A 25,714-nucleotide genomic window follows, 5' to 3' on the forward strand; every position below is an offset into this window, starting at 1 on the left:
AAAAAAGTACTGCAAATCATAATAATTAACAACTTAAAATATTTAAAAGATATATAAAAATTTTAGTTGACTTTCAAAATTGTATCGAAGCCACATAAATTGAGACACAAGGAGTAAATATATTATTTGATAATTACGTAAAAATTATTATAAATCACAATAATTAACAAGTTAAAATACTTTTTTAAAAATAGATAAAAGTTCTATTCAACTCTCAAAATTTTATCGGTGCAGCATAAATCATGACAAAATAAAAAATTATTTTAATTAATTACAACTAAATATTTAAAATAAATCAATTTTATTATTTTAATTGAATTTTATATAAAAAATTAATATTTTTATTTATTTATTTATTTTATTAAATTTAAATTTTAAAATTATTTTTTTCTTATATAGAAATACTAATATTTAAACTTAACTTTAAATTTTTAAAGTACAATATTAATAAATTTAATTTAATAAAATAAATTTTTAATGAATATTTTCTTAGAATTTGTGTTGGGTCAATATGTATCAAATTAAAAAGAAATAAAGAAAAATATATAGTAAAATTTTATTATTGTGAAAGATAAATATAATGCACTATCTAATAATGTTTAATAATATTGTATTATGCATATGCAAATATAGCATCCCATATTTAATTAATATACTATTCCGGTGAATTATCGATGACTACTATTGGATATGATAAAATTATATTAATTTTTATAGTAATAACATAATCAATCGCTCTTAATTAATTATTATGTGTCATCTAAGTATTAAGAAAATAAATAATATTTAATGAAAAATAAAATAGACATAAAATTCGAAATTAACTCTGAATGTTTTAAATTAAATTTTCGTCTTTCGAATGATGATTTTACTATATCACTCCTTATTATAAGTCATTTATGTATTAGAAAAATAAGAATAACAAAATGATATGTCAACATAAAATATTTGATTAACTGTCAAAATTATATTAGTGCCACATAAATTGGGACGGGACAGAATAAGATATAAAACAACATATATTATTTGAAAATGAAATAAAAAATACTGTAAATAACAATAGTTAACAAAAAAAAATTAACAATTGACTGATTTCTGCTTCAGCTGCTTCAATCGTGATTTTAATATACAGTGATGTTTAAAGAGGGTAAAATGGCATAATGCGATTTAAAGAGGATAAAATGTATGTAGTAAAGTGTGAGAAGAATAAGACATAAGTAAAGTTTATTACTATATTTTAAAGAAATTAAGGAAAAGAAGTATAAAGATTATTTGCAAAAGATTTTTACCAACTAATTTAAATATAAATAAAGTAAATTTAAATACAAAAAATGTACATCTATCACAAATTTGCTATCAAACACTTCACACTTTCTTAACATTAGCAAATTTTCTATCAAATATGTGTAGCAATTTTTCTCATGTTTTTACAGCTCCTCAATATTAATTAACATTTCTCTGTTTAAAAAAAAAATAAAGAAAAGGAAAGTGATAATACCCACGAAAATACCTGAAGTTTAACCAAATTTCCAGTGGAGCATATTGAACTTTACTGGGGTCCTATTACCCCCCCTATACTTTTTTAATTGGAATTAATTCCCCTCCCCGGATTTTTATAAAGTGGAATTAATTCCCCCCTCAAAATGTATACCCAGTTTTTTCGGTGGGAAGTGTGGTACACGCGCCGTTTCTTTTTCATTTTATCACTTTTCAACATTTTTTCACCATTACAACCATATTAAATATTCCAAATGATTCCATTGAGCTTATGAAGAAAGTTTTTTCAAATAATTGAATGAAATCTTCCATTAATTTTTCATTGAAACTCGGAAGATTCAATTAGCGAGTTCCATTAATGGAAGATTCAATGAAACTCGCTAATTGAATGGAACTCGCTAATTGAAAACTCAATGGAAGATTCAATTTCCGTTAATGGAACTCGGAAGATTCGAAAAATTCATTAGTGGAACTTGAAAGATTCGAAAAATTTAATTTCATGATTCAATTTTCATTAATGGAACTCGGAAGATTCGAAAAATTCATTAATAGAACTCGGAAGATTCAGAAAATTTAATTTCATGTATGAAGCTATTCAATCTTCCGTTAGTGGAACTCGAAAGATTCAATTTTCATTAATGAAACTCGGAATTAAATTAGCGACTTTTCGAGTTTGAATCTTCCGAATCATCCATTGAGTTTCAATTAGCGAATTCCATTAAATTATAACCATTGAGTTTCATTAAATTTCATTTCAACAATGGAGCAACTATTGTTGAAGAAAGAAGAAAGAAGAATGAAAAAATAAATAAAATTATAAAACTTTAAATAATTATAAAATTAAGGGGCCGTTTGGTAAAAAAAAAAAAGAGTTTTAAAACGTTTTTAACACTGTTCACGCGCTCAATGCGCGTGAATCACGCGCAGTGTGCCAAGTGGCAGATTATGCCATTAAAATACGAAAAAAAAATCTGGGGGTAATAGGACCCCCGGAAAGTTCAGTATTGCTCAACTGGTAATCCGATCAAACTTCAGGTATTTTCGTGGGTATTATCCCAAAAGAAAATCTCAACTTTTCTTCTCTATTAAAAAACAACACTCTTTTCCTGTGTTAAAATTAATAATTAAACAAGACAATAGCGAATCTAAGGTGTGTATTCTCTTTATCGGGTAAGTTTACATGATTCTTAATCTTTGCGATATTGAAAATCAATAATCTGCTGGATATTTGATTTAAGCTACTTCATCAGATTTACGCCTCTTTTTTCTTTACATTTCTGATCACAAAATTCAACAAGAAGGTTAAAAAAAGGTTTCAATTGTGATCCCCTCAGCTCAATCATACGAATGAAAATATTCTACTGCTCAAATTTTCTACTCCAAGATAGATCCTAAAACTTAAAACTTGCAATCCACATGTTCTACTGTTGGGTTCGTGCTTTGCACTTCTAGTCTTATATACACCTCTAAAGTAAAAAATAAAATTATTATATTTTGCTTATTAAAAAAAAAAAAAAGAAGAGAACATGTCGAATTTTAAACAAGTAGATTTTATTTGAAGGAAGAAGCTAAATTTTAGAAAATTGAGATTTATTGCAACTTAGCATTGACCGATTTAAAATTAAATTGTTGATTTTTTCAATTAGGAATAGGATAAAAAAACAAAACACAGTGGGTCGTAATTAAGTTGTAGTTTGATAGTTGGAGTGTTACTATGGGATAAAAATTGAGATTCGTATATCCAGAAGAAGAATCCATTTATTTATTTGATATATCAACAAAGGTATGGAGATATTGTTTGATCTATATTACTTACTAGAAGAATTATAATACAAACAACAACATATATATATATATATATATATATATTCTTGTATCTTGTTTGACAATATATATAATTGACGGTATTTGCAGGCAGGCGGATGGGTGAACAAGTTGTTCCTCCGCACGCTATTATTATTGTGTAGCCTATGATGTTGGAATTCCTTTTTATATTGTCAAGGGGAAATTGTTAGTTACAGCTTTGGCCTCGTGTTATGTTTCTCTACTCCCGAATTACCACCTGAGCATGAGCATGAGCATGAGCAGCTGCCTTGCTGATGTGACTATGAGTCTTTTGATTCACATTTGCTCTAGCTAGCTAGCTTATTTCCATGGGATGAGCTGATTCTGTTTTTGTCATTTTTGTATTTTGGACTTTTCCATGCCTTTCTTTTGCTATATGTTTTTTAATGGTGTAAAAAACATTAGACTAATACAACAGCCACCAATATGGCAACACAAGATTTTGTAGTATGACAAACAGTAATAAGCAAAATGTTTAAATACTACAACTCCTCAAGTTATATAAAAATATGTCATTAGATTTTGAGAAAAAACTGAACAACATGGATTGTAATGAATCAGAACACATGTATGTACCAATGAAAACAACTACCAAACGTCAAATCAGATATTCCATTTTCTTAATCATCTTTTATCTTTTTTCACATATTTATTTAAAATGAACTATTTGTATAGGTCAAATGAGTTAGATCCTTGTATGTAAAACTTATTCCTACCTTGACAAGTGGAAAGGTTATGTATAAGAAGCTATTAAGAACTTCAGTCATCAATAATAAATAAATAAAAAAGTTACAGTCCCCGGAGACAGACTGGAGACTTAGTTCGAATAAGACCCCAAAAAGGAAGAGGGAACTTACCAGCTAAGGTACAAGGAGACTATAGAAAAGACATGACAGACAACTCAACAAGAGAAACAAATTGATTCAACCACCCAACAATAGAGAGAGAGCATTACATTCATCCAAAGTACAACCCTATCTGGATAAATTTGTAAAAAGAAACCATTACCCCTAGAGCTGAACCAGAGTCTGATGAATGGTTGGTCTTTTTTCACAGTTTCGAAAAGAAAAAGCAACTTCAGGAAGAGGGAAAGAAATCACTTGGCCATCATGACCTTAACAAATTCATCATAGTTAATTTGCCCATCACCGTCCACATCGGCCTCCCTGATCATTTCATCAACTTCTTCATCAGTAAGCTTCTCGCCAAGGTTTGTCATCACGTGACGGAGCTCAGCAGCAGAGATGAAACCATTCTGGTCCTTGTCAAACACTCTGAATGCCTCCTTCAGCTCCTCCTCTGAGTCTGTATCCTTCATCTTCCTGGCCATGAGGTTCAAGAACTCTGGGAAGTCTATGGTTCCATTACCATCAGCATCCACTTCATTTATCATGTCCTGGAGCTCAGCTTCAGTTGGATTCTGTCCCAACGACCTCATCACAGTCCCAAGCTCCTTAGTTGTAATGCAACCTATTAAAAAATTCAATATTAGCATTCTAGACCTCAAGGATCAAACAACCTACTATCTGATTGCATTTTCCTGTTCGGTTCATGCATACAAAAGAAACCAAAATGTAAAGTTAACCGCGTGAGATCGCCCAAAAGTCAACATCCGTGCGTGGAGAACTAAACAGAAATTCAACGATACAAATCAGTGTTCCTTCAAAGGGCCTTTGTATTATGAAGAAGTTTAGAAGGCAGATCTCACATCATATGCCTATCAGCCCATCTCCCAAAGTCAACAGTAAACAGTCTGATGAGTATTCAAATCAAAAAACATAATAGGAATCCCAAACAAAATACAAGAATCTTCTGAGATGGTTGCATCGTTCTGCTACACATCATTTGAGGACATTTTCGTAGTATCATTACTTGCACAGCTAAAACAAGATCAGAAAATGTTGCACAAGCAAAACCAGTTCTGAAGTGGTAACTAACTTAAAAAATAAACTTCAATACACATAACAGCTGGAGCTCCAAAGGGAACAGCATCATGTAACCTAAAAATTAATATCTCTTCCTCAAACCAAGATATTCTTCAAAGCGCCAGTTCATCCCCACCATCCAGACACATTAAATCAAAGAAAAACGTAAAACAACATATATATGTTCCATCATTGGGCAAAAGAACGTAAATAAAACAATCTGATTTATATTTCTTTAGGAAAGTTAAAGCGACCACGTCAAAATAAAGAATACAAGAGATCTTCTCAGACACAACAATAATAAAGACAGATCTTACAACTACCATTTATGGAAAGTTGATATCACAATCAGAGTTAGTTATAAGGACATCATTTGGCCCATATCGAAAACACACAACTACCATTTCTGGAATGTTGATATCACAATCAGAGTTAACTATAAGGAAATAATTTGGCCCATATCGAAAACACACAACTACCATTTCTGGAAAGTTGATGTCACAATCAGAGTTAAATACAAGGACATGAACTCTGGCCCATATCGAAAACACATACTAACAATTACAATACAAGGTCAACAATTCACCTTTTTTAATAAATAAAGCCAAAGATTCAGCCTTTTCCATATCTTTGATGTTTCCGTTCAGAAATCACGCAAAATAATCCTCTGATTTGCAATTTAGTACATCTAAAGACAAATATCTCCAATATATCTTAGCTAATAAATTATGGTACTCAAAATTCAACACCTCAATTAACAAACTTGTATCTTCCATTTTCTCTAATCAGTCCCTTTTTATCATTCTTATATACCAAATCAATCAACTTTTATGCATTTTATATTCATCAAATCCTTAAAATCAGCATATATCAGTTCTAATCATTCCTAAATAACAAATCAATCAACTTTTATGCATTTAACATTCACCAAATCTCCAAAATCAGCATATATCAGCTCTAATCATTCCTATATACCAAATCAATCAACTTGTACGCATTTAACATTCACCAAATCCTCAAAATCAGCATTTTTTCAGCTCTAATTATTCCTATATACCTAATCAATCAACTTTTATGCATTTCATATTCATCAAACCCTCAAAATCAGAATTATTTCATCTCCAATGATTCTTATATACCAAATCAATCAACTTTTATGCATTTAACATTCATCAAATCTTCAAAATCAGCATATATCAGCTCTAATCATTCCTATTAACCAAATCAATCAACTTTTATGCATTACACATTCACCAAATCCTCAAAATCAGCATATACTTCAACTCTAACCATTCCTATAAACCAAATCAATAACTTTTACACATTCGACATCAACCAAATCCACAAAATATCATATTTTCATCTCAAATCATTCCATCAAATCCAAATCCAAATCCAAACAAAGACTAAACACAAAGTCATCAAATCCTCAAACTCGGTATAATTTTCAGCTCTAATCATTCCTAAATACCGAATCAATCAACTTTTACGCATTCCACATCAACGAAATCCACAAAAAACATCATATTTTCAGCTCAAATCATTCCATCAAATCAAAAATCCAAACACAAAGTCAGTAAAACCAGATCTGGTAAATGAAATCAAAATTAAGACGATAATAATCAAAAAATACATCAAAAAAGGGGTAAAAAAAGAGATCAAACCATCTCCGTCCTTATCGAATAGGCTGAAAGCCTCCTTAAACTCAGAGATCTGATCATCGGTGAGCTGATCTGCCATTTTGAAAGAAGAAGAAGAAGGTTCTAGAATTCAGAGAAAAGGGAAAAATTGATCGGGATTATTTAGAGCTTGTACGCCTCTTCGAAGAAAAAGCAAATGGGTAACCACTTTATAATGAAAATGGATTAGACTTTTCAATGGGCGAATTAAATGTAAATATAAAATTATACCCATAAATTTATCCGATTTTCCCGCTTTACCCTTCCTCCTCTTTTTTTTAAATCACTATTTACTAATACACTCACCATTAATATTATGGTTATTAATCTCATTTACTTAAACAGTTCAAAAAAATTAATATTATCTGTTCGAGATTTTCTTTATTAAATTGGTAAAATTATATTTTTATTTATTTAATTTTTTTTCCAATGATTTTTTTGAACATTTTACTTGATGAAGTCGGATTAGAATAATGGGAGTTGACTCATTGTACTTTCTTTTTGATTGGAATGGGTTGTACTACGAATCAGTTTTTACTTTTTTTTTTTTTTATTTGTTTGTGTTTAAAAAGGGATGAATTGACATGATATATTGAAGGGATATGTTGATTGAGGTGTGTATTATTTGCTTAAAAAATAGTATTAATTAATGAGATATGCGATTGAATTAGTGATAAGCTAAAAGTTTGGAGATTATGCCCTAGAGGGTAGAGTTCTCAAGTTAAGTAGAATTAAAATAGAGTATTAGGAGTGCGAGATCAGTGACGTAACTTATGTGGCAGAGGTGGAAGTAAAAATCCATGCACAAATCATATACAGTTTCAAGTATCCTCGGTTTGTAATCCAAGGAGACGTGATGATTGATGATGATAGTGTACTCCACATTGGTGCGGAATGGGTGAAACAGAGGCTCGCCTCCTGGACATTGTGAGAAAAGAATGTATTGTCAAGATTTAAAGGTAAATCCTATGAGCGTGGTGATTAGACCAATATTATTGTGAGAAATAGAGTCTTGACGTATCAAGAACGCCCACGTTTGGAAAATGAAAATAGCTAAAATGAGTATACTTTGATGAGTGTGTGGGCACAAAAAGAGAGATACGATTAGGAACAAAGCTAAATGGACAAGGTACGAGTGACCTCCGTGACAGACAAAACAAGACGAGACGAGAAACAAAATTGTCCGGACATGCGAAGAGGAAGTGCGAGGAAAAGCCGGCTATTAGGAGGTGTGAGAGTTCAGCAGTTGTTCGGAGAGGTAGAGTTAGGCTGAAACAGAGTTGTTCAGACAAGATTCGTTAGGGTTACTGAGGACATTGAACCTAGATAGAAAAAGAACGATGATGAATGAGAATTACGAGAGAAAGTTAATAAAAGTAAATGAGGGAGTGTGTAAGTGTTGTTTTTTCTCTCTCCTCCATTACCAAAAACGCGTTTTTGTACGCGGTAGTGTTGCTTCATGCTGACGATGCATTCATTGTCTCTTTCAAGTAACAGTCATAGTGGAATCTACTAAGTATTATTATTGTTTTGTCCATTTGACACTGTCATGCTTTTGACTTATAAATAAATAATTCCGACCTACTTGACTTATCATAAAGTTTAAGAAAATAAAGAAGGTTTTTGAATCTTATGGCCTTAAATTAAAATTGTGTTAAATATATCAAAATATCTTTTAATCTTGTGGTAGAAAGTTGAAATTAAAATATTGCCAAAAAGGTAAAGGGATATTTTTTTTAAAACGGACTAAAAAGGAAAGAGAGTAAAAGATTGGCATCTTGCAAAATTTGAAACTATACATGTCCTATTTAATGATATGATTTTACAGCTACAGGGACAGCCTTAATTAGTGGAATCATTAATGTTTGTATGTTGTCCATAACGTATATACAGGGAAGCATGCATGTGATTGCTCTGTATTTTATAATCTATTATTATTGTATAGAGTATTGTTACTGTATTATATATTTCAGAAAACACAGGTTTTGAGATATTTTTAGAAATGTATAGCTAGGCTAGGTAGTTGCGTGCGTGCAACTGTATAGTGTGGGTGAGTTGCATGTGTGTGTGTTTGCTGGTTCAGAATATGACAGCTGCTGTCTGCTGGTTGGCTGAAAGTAAACGCCAAGGGTTCAACATATAAGGTTCTTTGCGATAAACTCATTGTACTTATGATGAAATGATACGTTCAAGTAATCATGTGTTTTATGTTCTGTGCTGAAAATATGGAAATGTTGGTGCCGATAGACATGGTCTGGTTCCAGTTAGTAGCCTAAATCTGCGTACCCCCTTTAACACGCAAGTAGGCTTTAGCTACTAATGCAACAGATCCAGAACTGCATTCGCCTTCGATCAGTCATTGGCACTATAGGTGCCTGCTGGTGTAGGCACTGTCAAACAACAGTTTCAGTAGCAGTTTTTGGTGCTGAAAATACAGATTGAGGCACTGGGAACAGTGATCAAGATAGAGTTTCAGGTCCAGTGGAAGCCCTTGCTCCAAACAAGCCGGCAAGTGCTCAAGCAATACAATGAATCCACACAAATTAAACAAGTCAGAACCTAAGGTCTGCTGAAACACCTACTGTCGAATATCCCCTTCCATTACTATATTACCTTGTCCTGTATATTAAATTCGCATACATGCCAAACCGAGAAAGCTTAAAAGCTTGTGTGTGTTTTTTATGAAAAAAGAACTGTCTCGCTATTATTTTCCGTAGGAACACCTAAACAGTAACTTTTACATGCCAAAAGTATATTGTTTATCTGTAACAAGTAACAACCCCTTTTTCCTCCCACTGATCTCTAGAACTGCTAAGAAAAATACTTCAAGAAACCAAATAGATTTTATTCTTGAAGAATATGCAGTTCACCTGTTGCTCTGACAAATGCACAACCGAAAAAGAAAAAAAGAATACTAACTACCCATAACCTAAACATGAATGAACCAACTTGAACCTCTAATCATTCACCCACTAACTAAGAAAATAGATGTTTCAGAAAAGAAACCTGAAGGATACCTCTGTTCTCCCAATTTTCTAGCTATCCTCATTCTCTTTTGAAGTCACTCGAACTTGATCTTGAGCCTGACTTGTTTGGTTTTCTTTCTTGCCTATAACATCACCTGTAACTACACCTGTCTCTTGAGGCAACCCAACTGCATGATCTGGCTTTTTGGTGGTTGTTGCCTGACTTGTGTTGTTTTCTTTCTTGCCTGTAACATCACCTGTAACTACAACTGTCTCTTGAGGCAACCCAACTGCATGATCTGGCTTTTTGGTGGTTGTTGCTGGACTTGTGTGGTTTTCTTTCTTGCCTATGACATCACCTGTAACTCCACCCGTCTCTTGAGGAAACCCAACTGCATGATCTGGCTTTTTGGTGGTTGTTGCCTTATCTTCTTGTTTTACAACTTTTTGATCTATTTTGCCTGCATTAGCTTCACTTCTTTCAGATACAACTTTCTTAAGACTTGATTCTGAGCTCTTGGATGAGCTGGCTTCACGTGATTCAGTTTCTGATTCTTGCTGAAGACTCATGTTTGGTTTATCTATATCATTTTTCAAGACTTGTTTCAACGCCGAGTCTGTCCCGACATTCTGTGAATGTAGAGAAGCGCCCTTGTCTTTGGATTCTCTTGCATGAACATCGTCACCAATTGAATCATGAAAGATGTCTCCTCTTGCATGAACATCGTCACCAATTGAATCATGAAAGATGTCTCTGTCAGCATTCTCTTCAGGGAGACACTTTTGAATCAAATCAATGTCTCCAGCTGGTTTTGGTTCAGGAGTTGGTAATCTCATCTCATCGCCTTTCAAACTTGACCCCTTATGCACTACTCCATTTTTCGAACTCTCAGATTTTTCAGTTGCCACCTTAGCATTAGCTGGCTTAAGAACAGACTCGGGACTCCTGGGAGCATTGATACTAGGAGGAACTTCTTGAATTTTTGACACATTAAAGCTCTCTATGGTCCTTGCTTCCTCCACTGAAACAGGTGCTTCCTGCATATCAGAATTAGATTCACTCACTGTGAAAATATAGTACAAGTAGAACTATACTGATAACTCCCAGGTTTCCAACATAAAATCAAGAACTTAAGAGTATTTCAAGAAAGCATCGAAAGAACCAGAATCAGAGGCTTAGTTTAGGGGCTATTTTAGTCATATCTTAGTTACTTTAGCCTTAGAGTACTTCATGAGAGCATGGAAATAATCAATATTTTCGGTTTGTGTATGCTTTCAACTACTTGATTTTATCCCATCTATCCTTGGTGTTGAAGACTTAATCTTCAATTTCCTGAATCTTCACGGGTTGTGAATAATATACCTATAAATACACATGCCCTTTCAGTGTGTAATGCCCCGCAATTCGGGCTACAATATAGACCATGATTTCGATGCGTTGCCAATCCCGAAGCCATAAAATCGTATGCCAATACGGCATGTTAATTATTGTGTAGCATGTGAATCCGCTCAAGCTTGAATTTAGACCATAGAGGTCCTTCAACTCAAGGACGAGTTGGAACTATTTCGATCGACTAAGTTTTAGTAGATGTTGTAAAGTGTGTCAGCTTCCATCGACCATAACTCTCTGTATATGTCGAATTAGGAAGCCTACTATGTGTCAAATGATAGGCATTCGAGTTAGCCTTCCAACGATACCAATTTGGCTAAAATCCGACACCCGAGCAAGAAGTTATGGCCTTTAAGGTGATAAGCGTCGCCTAACCAATCGCCCATGACCACTGGAAAGCATAGGCAATAGCCTAGGCGGCGCCTATGCAAACATAGGCGATAGCCTAGGCGGCGCCTATGTGAACATAGGCAACGGGATGGGCGGCACCTATGTAAGGAATTCTGGTGATTTAAACACTCCGTGTTGAGGACAAAGTGGTCCTTTTCCACCCTTACTTAGCCCTAAAACACGAGATTTAGTTCCAAGGACCCCAAAATACATATTCTTTCATCAAAAGTGCTCAAGATTCTCCTTAGGGTTTCAAAATAAAAACCCAACTAGTTCAAGATTTGACCGTAGGGTTTCAAAGATAATTACATATTTGGAATCACCAATCCGCAAGCTTCAAGAAACATCTATTATCCTTGGAAATAGAGGTACGTGGGGTTATCCTAAAAAAAATCTCATGGGCAATTTAAATCATGTTTTTCAATGGGGGTTTTGAAATTATGAATATAGTTATGTTTCGAATGCTTTAATGATGTTGTTTTGGTCTTTTAGGCCTTTCCTCGAAATGATTTGATATATTATATATGTAATTGCATATGATTTGAGATGATGTTAAATTGAGAGCATGAATTATTTGGAATCCCTCTCTTGATATGATGTTTTAAATTTTCATATGATATGAATGGTTTTGAAATCATCTTTAAAAGCATGTCATGAAATGTTTCGAAAAGTGCTATGAAATGATATGATTCTCGACTTTCAAAGAGAGGGTTGTTTTGTTCATATTGAAGAATATTGCATATGATGATTGAATGAAGAGATTGATATGATATTGATGACTTGCAAGTCGGGTATGACGATACCCTATAAAGTATGATATGTGAAGGATTATGAAGTGAGTTTAAATGCATTGATTTTAAATGAGATAGGTGGTTGCCCGAAGAAAGCATGAGTCAAATGATTCTACGCTAGAAACCGTGTTTGCCGACTCGGGAACTTGGTACCATGCTTTGTGGTCTTGCGTACCTGATATTATATTATCCCAAATTGGGATTAAGGTTAGGAGCCATGCTTTGTGGTTTTGTGCACTACCATATTTGATTTGGGTCGAGACACCATGCTTCGTGGTCTTGTGTGTCTCTCCCTCACTTATACTCTAATCTCGGAGGCAACCGAGGTTTGACAGTTGGTGTAAATTATGTAGGGTATTCCACCTAGCTCAGTTGCATTTCATTATTGTTGAGAAAAACTATTGCATTACACCCATGTGCTTTCAAAATGATTTGATACGAAAGTGTTTTATAATGGCTCTCAACTATATTTTGTAAAAATATTATGGTTTGCTTTGATATCTCTGCGTGCCAGTACTTTTGTGCTGACCCCCTCCCCTCTCCAACCTCTAAGGTTCAGAGGCCCAGTCTAGGGGTCAAGAGAATCAATAAAACTTTCAGACAGAGCTGTAGAGACAAGTGGTGAGCCTTCGGAAGGTCTTATGTCCTGCAGTCCTTTTATCTTATATTCAGTTTTTGGGTCTACTGGGGGCCTTGTCCCAGTTTTCAGATAAACATCATTTCAGTCATTTGTTAGAGATTTTCGCAGACAGTTGTTCAGAGGATAATTAATGTCGAGGGAACATTATCTCCCCGTTATTGTCTCTTTTCATATTTATGACCATGTTTCTGAATTATTGTGTTTTTCCGCATTTCTTTGATCATATGAATTAGGCGCATGATTACCAGACAGATAGGGGTGTTTCGGGCCCCAATGGTTCGAAATGCTCATCACGGCCAGACCCTGGTTCGGGTCGTGACAAACTTGGTATCAAAGCACGGTTCATGGTCCCAGGGTGTCTGCGAAATCGCGTCGGGTAGAGTGTTGTTTATGGGTGTGTAGCGCGCCACATTTATAAGCAAGAGGCTACTAGGCGTTTAGGAAATGTTTCCCTTCTTTGTGATTTAGTTCGTGCTTCAGAGTCTGAACTGTTCCCTAATCAATGATCACTTGTGTTTCAGAAACACAGTTATGCCTCCACGTCGTATCGTCGATCAGAATGCTCAGGCAGATGAGGGCCGTCCCACCCATGGGATGCGGACCCGTAACAGGGCTCACACTACAGAATTTGTCCCTACTCCGGGAGTCCCTCCAGTTCCGACCGGTTCACCTCGGGCTCCGCGGACTAATGCCAACCGTTCCCCAACTGCTCAGGGAGATATTTCAAATGCAGAATTCAGACGGCCTATTCATATGCTGACACAGTTGGTAGCCAACCAAGCTCAACGATCGAAAGATGTTGGGTCTGCACCTGTTACATCTGAGGCTACTAGAGTCGGACATTTCATGAAGATGAACCCACCTAAGTTCACTGGCACCAAGGTGGAGGAAGATCCACAGGAGTTCGTGGATGAGATGGAAAAGATCTTTAAAGTGATGCATGTGGATGAGGTTGAAGGGGTGGAGCTAGCAACCTATCAGCTCAAGGACGTTGCGAGTCAGTGGTATGCCGACTGGGAAGATGAAAAAGGTGAAAGTGCTGAGCCCACAGTTTGGGGCGAATTTGTGGAAGCCTTCCTTGATCGATTCTTTCCTCTGGAGTTGAGGGAGGCCAAAGCGGAAGAGTTTATGAATCTGAAGCAGGGAAGTATGAGTGTCCAGGAGTACACTTTGAAGTTTAGTAAACTAGCCCGCTATGCACCAGAGTTGACTAGTAATATGAGGGCCCAGATGAGGAAGTTTGCATCTGGCCTTGCTGATGACCTGGTACTTGAGTGCCAGGGAGCTATGTTGAATAAGGAGTTAGACTTTGCTCGACTGACCGTTCATATGCATCAAGTGGAAGAGAAGAAGAAAAAGATTGTTGAATCTAGAGAGAAAGACAGACAGGCTAAGAGAGCTAGATCTGCAGACCAGCACCAGAGTCAGCCACAGAGTGGTAACTGGGGTAATAAGTGATCGAAGAAGAAAAAGTTTTTGAATAATGCACAGTCAGCAGCCAGCGCCCCAGCACCCAGACCACCGACAGACAGACAAACTTAGAATTTATAGACTCCACATGGGTCCAAAGCTCTAGGTACACAGTCTCAGGGCAGTGTGGCCCAGCAGCATTGTACTCGTCTGCGGTGTGAGGTTTGCGGAAGGAATCATCCAGGGAAGTGCTGGTTTAAGGGAAGAAATTGCTATACTTGTAGTAAAGTGGGGTCCATCTGCTGGAGTAAATGTGTGTGTGGGGGGCGGGGGGGCTAAGTCCCAAGCCGCCTCCACAGCTCCTTTCCCTAAGGGTGCCTCTTCAGCTGCCGGAAGCGGTTTGACTAACCGCCAGGAGGTGGAAGCTTCACCAGATGTTGTCACCGGTATGTTATGAATTTTTTCTCGTGATGTTTATGTATTGCTTGATCCCGGGTCTACTTTATCTTATGTGACCCCTTATGTGGCTGTTGGTTTCGGGTTTGAGCCCGAAGTTATTATAGAACCCTTTTGTGTTTCTACTCCTGTAGGTGATTCTGTTGTTGCTAGAAGGGTATATAGAAAATGTGTCGTGTCTATTCATGGTAGGGAAACTGTGGCAGACCTTATAGAACTGGATATGATAGACTTTGATGCCAACCTTGGGATGGACTGGCTCCATTCGTGTTATACCACCCTTAATTGCAGAACCCGAAAGGTCACTTTTTCTTTCCCGAATGAAACACCAATTGTATGGGCAGGGAGTTCTGTGGAACCTAGAGGTCACTTTATCTCTTATCTTAGAGCCCGAAAGCTTATCTCCAAAGGTTGTATGTATCATCTAATTCGAGTAAAAGATTCAAAAGTTGGAAACCTTCCTCTGCAGTCAGTCCCTGTAGTGAATGAATTCCCAGAAGTCTTTCCCGAAGATCTCCCAGGGATACCCCCTGATAGGGAGATAAATTTTGGCATTGATGTGTTGCCAGACACTCGTCCTATTTCTATTCCGCCATATAGAATGGCTCCCGCGGAACTAAATGAGTTAAAAGAACAGCTTGCAGACCTCCTAGACAAAGGTTTTATTCGTCCTAGTGTTTCCCCATGGGGTGTACCCGTGCTCTTCGTGCGAAAGAAGGATGGGTCCCTTCGGATGTGCATAGACTACTGTTAGCTGAATAAGGTCACGATTAAAAATAAATATCCTCTTCCTAGGATTGACGACCTTTTTGACCAGCTTCAGGGTGCCAAGTGCTTTTCAAAAATAAACCTTCGTTCGGGTTATCATCAGTTGAAAGTTAGGGAGTCAGACATACCCAAGACAGCCTTTCGAACCCGATATGGTCACTACGAATTTCTAGTCATGTCCTTCGGGTTGACTAACGCCCCTGCAGCCTTCATGGATCTTATGAATAGAGTGTTCCTTCAGTTTCTTGACTTGTTCGTCATTGTATTTATTGATGATATTCTGATCTATTCTAAGAGTAAAGAGGATCAAGCCAATCACCTCCGAATTATCCTTCAGACCCTTAAGGATCATCATCTGTATGCCAAATTTTCTAAGTGTGAATTCTGGTTAGACGCTATTGCCTTCCTGGGGCATATTGTGTCTAGTGACGGGATAAGAGTGGATCCCCAGAAAGTTGAAGCAGTGAGAAAATGGCCCATATCCACGACTCCAACCGATATTCGGAGCTTCTTGGGCTTGGCGGGGTATTACAGAAGGTTCGTAGAGAGTTTTTCTTCCATAGCTGCTCCGCTTACTAAACTGACTCAGAAAAAGATGAAGTTTGTGTGGTCTGACTTGTGTGAAAATAGTTTTGAGAAATTGAAGGACAAGCTGACTACTGCTCCTATTTTGACCCTTCCCGAGGGTGTAGATGATTTTGTGGTTTATTGAGATGCGTCCCGTGTGGGACTTGGTTGTGTATTGATGCAGCGTGGTAAGGTGATAGCTTATGCATCTAGGCAGTTAAAGGTGCATGAGCGCAATTACCCCACTCATGACTTGGAGTTAGCAGCCGTGGTGTTTGCACTTAGAATCTGGAGGCACTATCTCTATGGAGTACATGTTGATATTTATACTGACCATAAGAGTTTATAGTATGTTCTCACAAAAAGAATTGAACCTCAGGCAGAGGCGTTGGATGGAGCTTTTGAAAGACTATGCTATGAGTCTGCATTACCATCCGGGCAAGGCAAATGTTGTAGCCGACGCCCTCAGCAGGTTGTCTATGGGCAGCCTTTCTGATGTAGAAGAAGGAAAGAAAGAGATGGTGAAGGATATTCACTGCCTTGCGAATCTGGGAGTGCGACTCTTAGATTCCGAAGATGGGGGGTGATTGTTCATGAGTTAGCTAAGTCATCTCTTTGTGCTGAAGTTAAGGGGAAGCAGGTTGAAGATCCCATCTTGATGCAAATCAAGAAAGATGTGGGTCAACAAAAGGTTATGTCGTTTGAAATTGGTGGCGATGGTATTCTGAGATTTCAAGGTAGGTTGTGGGTTCCGAATGTCGATGGGCTACGGGAAAGAATCCTTAATGAGGCGCACACTTTGTGGTATGTCATTCACCCAAGCTCTACTACGATGTACCATGATCTGAAAACCTTGTATTGGTGGAATAACATGAAACGTGATGTAGCTGATTTTGTGTCCAAGTGTTTGAACTGTCAGCAAGTGAAGGTAGAACACATGAGGCCGGGTGGTACTTCCCAAGAGATAGTCCTACCTTTATGGAAGTGGGAGATGATAAATATGAACTTCATTACAGGACTTCCGAGATCCCAAAACCAGTACGATTCTATATGGGTGATTGTAGATCGTTTGACCAAGTCAGCCCACTTTTTGCCTCTGAGGACTAATTATTTGGGAGAGGTTTATGCTAAGATTTACATTGAGGAGATAGTTCGATTGCAGGGGGCACTAGTGTCCATTATATCCGACAGAGGTATGCAGTTTTCATCTCAGTTTTGGAGATCCTTTCAAAAGGGTTTAGGTACACAAGTGAATTTGAGCACAGCTTTCCACCCTCAGACGGATGGGCAAGCTGAGCATACCATTCAGACCCTCGAAGATATGTTGAGGGCATGCGTCATTGATTTCAAAGGTAGTTGGGTAGATTACCTGGTTGAATTCGCCTACAATAATAGCTACCATGCCAGCATCAAGATGTCTCCTTTTGAGGCCTTGTATGAGAGGAGATGTAGGTCTTCGATAGGATGGTATGAAGTGGGTGAGACTCAGTTGTATGGGCCTGATCTTGTTCATCAAGCGATGGAGAAAGTGAAAATCATTAGAGAACGACTCAAGACTGCTCAGAGTCGTCAGAAGTCCTATGCCGATGTTCGGAGAAGAGAACTAGAGTTTGAAATTGGTGATTGGGTGTTTCTCAAGGTTTCTCCTATGAAAGTAGTTATGCGGTTTGGAAAAAGGGGTAAATTGAGCCCTCGTTATGTAGGGCCATATCTAATTTTGAAAAAGATTGGTACAGTTGCATATAAGTTAGAATTGCCTGCAAGTTTGGGTTCCGTTCATCCGGTATTCCATGTATCCATGTTGAAGAAATGCATTGGAGATCATTCTATGGTATTGCCAGTACAGAGTATCAAAGTGACAGACTCCTTGTCTTATGAAGAAGAGCCCGTTGAAATTCTAGATCGCCAAGTTCGGAAGCTGAGGAGCAAAGAGATAGCCTCAGTAAAGGTACTGTGGAGGAATTAGAAAGTCGAAGAAGCAACTTGAGAGTCAGAAGATGACATGAGAATTAAATATCCCAATTTGTTTGCTTCGATGGAGGAGACAGAAGGTACTATTCCTATCTTATCTTTCCTAGTCCTTTATTATGCTTGAAATCGTGTCTGTCTGTTTTCCGCATCATCATTCGGGGACGAATGATCCTAAGGGGGGGATAATGTAACGCCCCGCAATTCGGGCTATAATATAGACCATGATTTCGATGCATTGCTAATCCCGAAGCCATAAAATCCTATGCCAATATGGCATGTTAATTATTGTGTAGCATGTGAATCCGCTCAAGCTTGAATTTAGACTATACAGGTCCTTCAACTCAAGGACGAGTTGGACCAATTTCGATCGACTAAGTTTTAGTAGACGTTGTAAAGTGTGTCAGCTTCCATCGACCATAACTCTCTGTATATGTCGAATTAGGAAGCCTACTATGTGTCAAATGATAGGTATTCGAGTTAGCTTTCCAACGATACCAATTTGGCTAAAATCCGACACCCGAGCAAGAAGTTATAGCCCTTCAAGGTGATAAGCGTCGCCTAACCAATCGCCCATGGCCACTGGAAAGCATAGGCAATAGCCTAGGCGGCACCTGTGCAAACATAGGCGATAGCCTAGGCGGCGCCTATGTGAACATAGGCAACGGGATGGGCGGCGCCTATGTAAGGAATTCTGGTGATTTAAACACTCCGTGTTGAGGACAAAGTGGTCCTTTTCCACCCTTACTTAGCCCTAAAACACGAGATTTAGTTCCAAGGACCCCAAAATACATATTCTTTCATCAAAAGTGCTCAAGATTCTCCTTAGGGTTTCAAAATAAAAACCCAACTAGTTCAAGATTTGACCGTAGGGTTTCAAAGATAATTACATATTTGGAATCACCAATCCGCAAGCTTCAAGAAACATCTATTATCCTTGGAAATAGAGGTACGTGGGGTTATCCTAAAAAAAATCTCATGGGCAATTTAAATCATGTTTTTCAATGGGGGTTTTGAAATTATGAATATAGTTATGTTTCGAATGCTTTAATGATGTTGTTTTGGTCTTTTAGGCCTTTCCTCGAAATGATTTGATATATTATATATGTAATTGCATATGATTTGAGATGATGTTAAATTGAGAGCATGAATTATTTGGAATCCCTCTCTTGATATGATGTTTTAAATTTTCATATGATATGAATGGTTTTGAAATCATCTTTAAAAGCATGTCATGAAATGTTTCGAAAAGTGCTATGAAATGATATGATTCTCGACTTTCAAAGAGAGGGTTGTTTTGTTCATATTGAAGAATATTGCATATGATGATTGAATGAAGAGATTGATATGATATTGATGACTTGCAAGTCGGGTATGACGATACCCTATAAAGTATGATATGTGAAGGATTATGAAGTGAGTTTAAATGCATTGATTTTAAATGAGATAGGTGGTTGCCCGAAGAAAGCATGAGTCAAATGATTCTACGCTGGAAATCGTGTTTGCCGACTCGGGAACTTGGTACCATGCTTTGTGGTCTTGCGTACCTGATATTATATTATCCCAAATTGGGATTATGGTTAGGAGCCATGCTTTGTGGTTTTGTGCACTACCATATTTGATTTGGGTCGAGACACCATGCTTCGTGGTCTTGTGTGTCTCTCCCTCACTTATACTCTAATCTCGGAGGCAACCGAGGTTTGACAGTTGGTGTAAATTATGTAGGGTATTCCACCTAGCTCAGTTGCATTTCATTATTGTTGAGAAAAACTATTGCATTACACCCATGTGCTTTCAAAATGATTTGATACGAAAGTGTTTTATAATGGCTCTCAACTATATTTTGTAAAAATATTATGGTTTGCTTTGATATCTCTGCGTGCCAGTACTTTTGTGCTGACCCCTTCCCCTCTCCAACCTCTCAGGTTCAGAGGCCCAGTCTAGGGGTCAAGAGAATCAGTAGAACTTTCAGACAGAGTTGTAGAGACAAGTGGTGAGCCTTCTATGTTTCGGAAGGTCTTATGTCCTGCAGTCCTTTTATCTTATATTCAGTTTTTGGGTCTACTGGGGGCATCGTTTCAGTCATTTGTTAGAAATTTTCGCAGACAGTTGTTCAGAGGATAATTGATGTTGAGGGAACATTATCTCCCCGTTATTGTCTCTTTTCATATTTATGACCATGTTTCCGAATTATTGTGTTTTTCCGCATTTCTTTGATCATATGAATTAGGCGCATGATTACCAGAGAGATAGGGGTGTTTTGGGCCCCAATGGTTCGAAATGCTCATCACGGCCAGGCCCTGGTTCGGGTCGTGACACAGTGTAAATATATTGGTTGCCGGACCAAGTTTAGCTTAACATCTACACACTGAAGCATGTTCGACACATCTAAAACATTCCTCGAACCATGACAGCATAAGTAAACTTCTTCATTTAATGTAAGATCCAAAATTTCTTGCCAAGACTAAGGAATGCATTTCACGGGTTCACGTTGCCTCCAGTAGAGTTCACTCTTCATTCTAACAAACTTAACACTCGTAATGATGAACCGGGATTTCTCAAAATTTAAGCCATTTACCATTAGGATAAGGTGCGCACTACCTATTTCCAAAATTTTAACTATTAATGTAACATGTAACTTAGTCGTAGACGAATAGAGGAGATACGTTCATGCCCAAGGCCAAGAAACAGAAACACATGGAAGAGTCCAACAACAGAGTATTCTATGATATCTTTTTCGATCTGTAAGATAATTCTATGATATCTTTACCATCCAAGGATAACAACGCATGCAATACATAAATATCTTTCACCATTCAAGGATAACAACACATGCAATACATAATATCTAATATCATCCAGCGAAACCATTCTGAACATGCAAATATGGAGATTTATTTCTCTAATTCTCCTCATGCCCACAATTTGATTATGAGGTGCGACAAAGATAAAATGAACCTAATCTTATGACTAACTGATAATTTTTCATTGTTTTATAATCGGATGCTACACAGAAAAGTTACAAAGATATACAGGAGAAGGGGGAGGGGGTTACTAAATTTTCAGAGACCAGAAATGAATCCAATAAACAAAGTAATTCCTAGTCCAATTGTGATGATTCTGGCTCATTTGATGAGATGATATATACTACCTTGAACAAAGTAGAAGCTTATCTGAGAAAATCTCAAAACTGTTTGCTAGAAGAAGAGACAAAAAGAAACAGAAGATCTCCAAAGAACATTGTAAAAACAAGATTGTGCAATTTCTATTTCAGTTTTCAAAAACTAAAACAAGAATAGAGTGAAAGAATTTGTTGCTCCATTCGTACTGTTTAACTAATAGATACACGCTAGAAAAAATAGGGTTTGAGGAGAGAGTTATTTTCAGCCCTACCACTGAGTTACCAGTCTACTTTAGACATCAGAATCAAAACGGTTAACAAAAGCATCTCACACTGTTAATACAAGGCTATAATAGTGGTTGACATTCAAAGGTGCACATGTTCACAAGATGGAAAATATGTATGATAACTCAAGGGGTCATTGCTTAAGGACATCTTACAGTGTATCATAGTTACCAGATTATTTACTGAAGTTGTACTTGTTATTTGTAATCAGACTTTTGGCTCATTATACTAAAATACATGGCATATAATCTAAAGAATGTGCATGGTTAAATTGGAAAATGTTTTGTTACAAACAATTCTGCGGCCTATATTACATCACTTCAAATCCAACTTAGTGCTTGGCTTTTATTATCATATGGAATTAAGCATAGTTGGATTAAGTAACTGAGAATTAAAAAAGGTTATCACCCAATTTAGGCCAAATAGATTTAAAGAAAATGCATGATAACTCTCTTCATCTTGTAAAAGGATTGATCCCTCGAGCTTTTGCAACTATAGAACTGAATAGTGAATAATACTAATTACTTACTTTTGTGGACGATTTCGAATCAATAGATGCCTGACTATCTGCTACAGTCACTGGAGGAGCACTTGTACCGCCAGAGACTTCATCATGTTTTGATATCTCCAACTTTGCAACACCAAGCTCATTTTTGTCAGTTACTGCCTCCCTCGGCCGCAATTCTTGGGAATCTGCTGATGAAAATATCCGTTCCTTATTCGGAATGGACTTCTCAATGTCTTGATTATTTCCCACAGGTTCCCTCTCAGGGGCCAGCCCCAGTCCAGATTCTAGAAGCACATCTGAAGCAATTGAGGAGGAAGAAGTATTTTTCTTAATGGAAGGAGGACTGGCATCATAAATAGGTTCCACATGTGAACTCTCATCCACTGAACTGCTTGTGATGTTCACATCTGACCCATGCGGTGAGCGCTGCTCAGAGATGGTTTCAACATGAGACATCAGGTCCTCTGAACTTAATCTCGCTACTACTTTGTCAGTAAAGATCCTTTCACTTACCTCTGACGACGAGGAGCTTGACTGACTACTGTATTTTTGTTCAGAAGTTGCTGACTTTGAACCAATTTTAGATGGATTTTCTTCATGGAACACAATTGGTACCACTTCATGATGATTTTCCACATTGGCTAGTTTAACAGTAGTGTCATCGAGCTCAATATCTCTCTTATCAGATGCACCTAGGACCAGACATTCTACTTCTTCGGAGGATGCGCTTCCATGTCCAACATCCTCAGAAGCATGCTCTATCTCAGATATCAGCTGTGGCTCTTTGAAGAAATGTTCATCTGTATGGTTTTTGCCTTCTAGTTCTTCACTCAGATTCTTGTCTTCTACATCTTCTTCAGTGAGGTTCTTGTCTTCCAGATCTTCAATTGAGCCCTGTGACTCTGTTCCAAGAACAGAACTTACCTTGGAATCACTGACATCACTAGGTAGCCTTTGAAATGCTGAATAACTTGTTCCTTCAGCAGCCATCACATCAGGGACGAAATAAGGTCTAAAACGGGAATCTCTCCTTTCTTGCCTGTGCAGCCCAAAGATTGAGGGCCCAACACTAAAACTTTCATGCCTCCTAAAAAATGGCTCTTTTGGTTGAGATGGAATAATCACTTGTTCGAAAGTGTCTCCTGTAAGATCCGGTTTCTCTTCACTTGGGTCATAAGGAAGATCAAATGGGTTCCGCCTAGGCAACAAAACAGATGGAGCAGATCCAGGGATAGGAGGTAGTCCAGGGCCATAGTTATCATTAGGAAGATCAAAAGGGTTCTGTCTTGCTGTTGAAATGGGAGGCATGTAATCAGCAGTTACCAAGTCTATTAAATTCTTCTCCTCTACAAAACCCATGTTCTTTCGTGATCTTCTCCTAGCAATAAGACTCTCCAATCTTTGATTCCTTTCTAGCTCGGAGGTTCCCAAGTCCATCAGATTTCTCTGATCCTCCTCCGTCCATGTAATAGCAGACTTTGGATCTTCCTTATCGCGTGTTTCCTCTTCATCTTCGCCATCTTCATTTTCATCATCTGCAACTTCTAGTTCTTCCTGGTCTTCAGAATCATCATCAGATTCATCATCACTCTCGGAGGACCTGCTATAACTTTCTGAAGGAGCATGAGAAACATCACGTGACAAACCAACAGGTTGAGGAGTGTCTATATCTAAAAGCGGATGGAGCTCATCAAGCATTGGCATAATATCAGCTATTGAAGCATCTGGAGAGGAGCTCTCTGCTCGATCAGAACCTGAATATAATGCCCTGTCGTATTCCTCCTCCCTACGTTTCCAAGGTGAACCGGGAGGAGAATCAAGATTAACCCTTCTAGAATCAAAGGAATCAACTGATTTGCGATTATCAAAATCAACGCTCTCATCATCCACCTTCGAAGTGGGAGAATACTGATTCCCCATGAGTTCCGCATCACTAATTTTCTCTTCATTCTTCTTCTCATACAACTCCCTGGCCACTAGCCCAGAAATTCCACCAACGAAAACTCCACCAACTAGAGCAGAATGATCACCAAATCTTTTACCCCTATGAACCTCACTACACGTTGATTGGTCTATTTTATCCCTCTCTAGATCAGAACACCTCTCCGTGACCTCAACACGAGTAACATCTCGTGATAACTTAGTTTCCAAAGGCACTAAACGATCCGTTTTGTTTTCCTCCCACTCAAGTTCAGGTATATTAGGCTGACCATAACTTAGTAAAGTTCCAAGCAAAGCAGCAGTGCAAACAAGAACTGGAGAGATAGACACCAATATCGAAAACGCAAAAGGAAATGATCTGTAAAAAAATGCCAAGAAACACAACATACCCACAAGGAATGGATGACTCCAAAGTGTCCTATAACACACTTTAATATGAAAGATTACAGCTTTCCTCATTTTAACTGAAATCTCTAACAACCCAATACCCATCTCTCAGCAAAATGGGGGATCTGAATATCTAATTTTTCTTCACTGTACCTACCTACTTCTTCTCAATATCTAGGATCAATTCCCTATAGATCAAGACAAAGAATAAAAATCCCACCTTTGACAAATCAAGAATTCAATGACCACCAATACATTCCTGGACAAGAAAGAGGAAAATATTACAAAACCCAAAGAAAATACCAAGAAACATAGAGAATTACCAGCTTTGAAATAGAGATCATCAATATGGATTCAATAGTATAGTGCACAAAAACCCATCAACTGCTGGAGGATTAATGGGTCTTTGTGTTTCTTATTCACTAGTGTTAACAAATTTAGCTTCTTTTTCTATTTCAATCCTCCATTTTCTTTACTCCATCTTGTGTAAATTTTGATCCGTCATATGATTTGCATAAAAAAACAATAAAATAGGGAATTGAATAAGGACATAGATACAGCTAATAAGGGTGAAAATCCAACAACAAAAAATAGGATTTGATTTAACTTTGTTGTTGTGATTTGATGATAATCAGTCGTTAGATTTGTTTGTCAATAAAAGGACAAAGACCATATGACTGCATCTTCTTCTTGTAGTTTAGCTGCCTCTGTCATATACACCTACTTATTAGTATGTATCTACCAATTAAAATGACAAAAAAAATAAAAAGGCCGTTGATGCATAAAATATTTTGCGTTAGTAGGATTCGAAAAAGGATGGCACCTCACTCAAGTATGTAATGTAGACTATCTATTCTAATTTAATGTGTGATTATTTTCGATAGTCGAACCACTAAAGGATATACTTTTTTATATTTCATTGATCGAGGGTCATTTGTAATAGTATTATTGATCTATTCCAGATTGATAAATTTAGTGCACAGTCAATTTGGCTGAATTTAATTAAATAAACGTAAGAAAAGAAGGCATGTTTTTGGCCATTTGACAATAAACTGTATCAAATATATGCTGCAAAGTCCAAATAAACCTTGTTAAATAATCTTTTTTTTCGTTGTGAAAATAAATCATACATGTGACTTGTAGATCACCATTGTGAAACTTGACACGTAAGTAAATCATA

General features: G+C 37.2%; 2 protein-coding genes across 2 annotated transcripts; both read right to left on the reverse strand.

The window, feature by feature from the left end:
- Positions 1-4,090: 4,090 nt before the first annotated feature.
- LOC107844051 (calmodulin) lies at positions 4,091-7,143 on the reverse strand. Its single transcript, NM_001398341.1, has 2 exons — positions 6,932-7,143; positions 4,091-4,812 (listed from the first exon to the last, which is right to left on the reverse strand). The coding sequence occupies exons 1-2, from the start codon at positions 7,005-7,007 to the stop codon at positions 4,439-4,441; spliced, it is 450 nt and encodes a 149-aa protein (NP_001385270.1). The 5' UTR covers positions 7,008-7,143; the 3' UTR covers positions 4,091-4,438.
- Positions 7,144-9,770: 2,627 nt separating this feature from the next.
- LOC107844052 lies at positions 9,771-25,363 on the reverse strand. Its single transcript, XM_016688541.2, has 2 exons — positions 22,228-25,363; positions 9,771-10,950 (listed from the first exon to the last, which is right to left on the reverse strand). Exons 1-2 carry the CDS (start codon positions 24,637-24,639, stop codon positions 9,982-9,984), a joined length of 3,381 nt encoding a protein of 1,126 aa, XP_016544027.1. The 5' UTR covers positions 24,640-25,363; the 3' UTR covers positions 9,771-9,981.
- Positions 25,364-25,714: the final 351 nt, after the last annotated feature.

This window comes from Capsicum annuum, chromosome 10, assembly GCF_002878395.1.
Source record: "Capsicum annuum cultivar UCD-10X-F1 chromosome 10, UCD10Xv1.1, whole genome shotgun sequence".
In the NCBI taxonomy this organism is placed as follows: domain Eukaryota; kingdom Viridiplantae; phylum Streptophyta; class Magnoliopsida; order Solanales; family Solanaceae; genus Capsicum; species Capsicum annuum.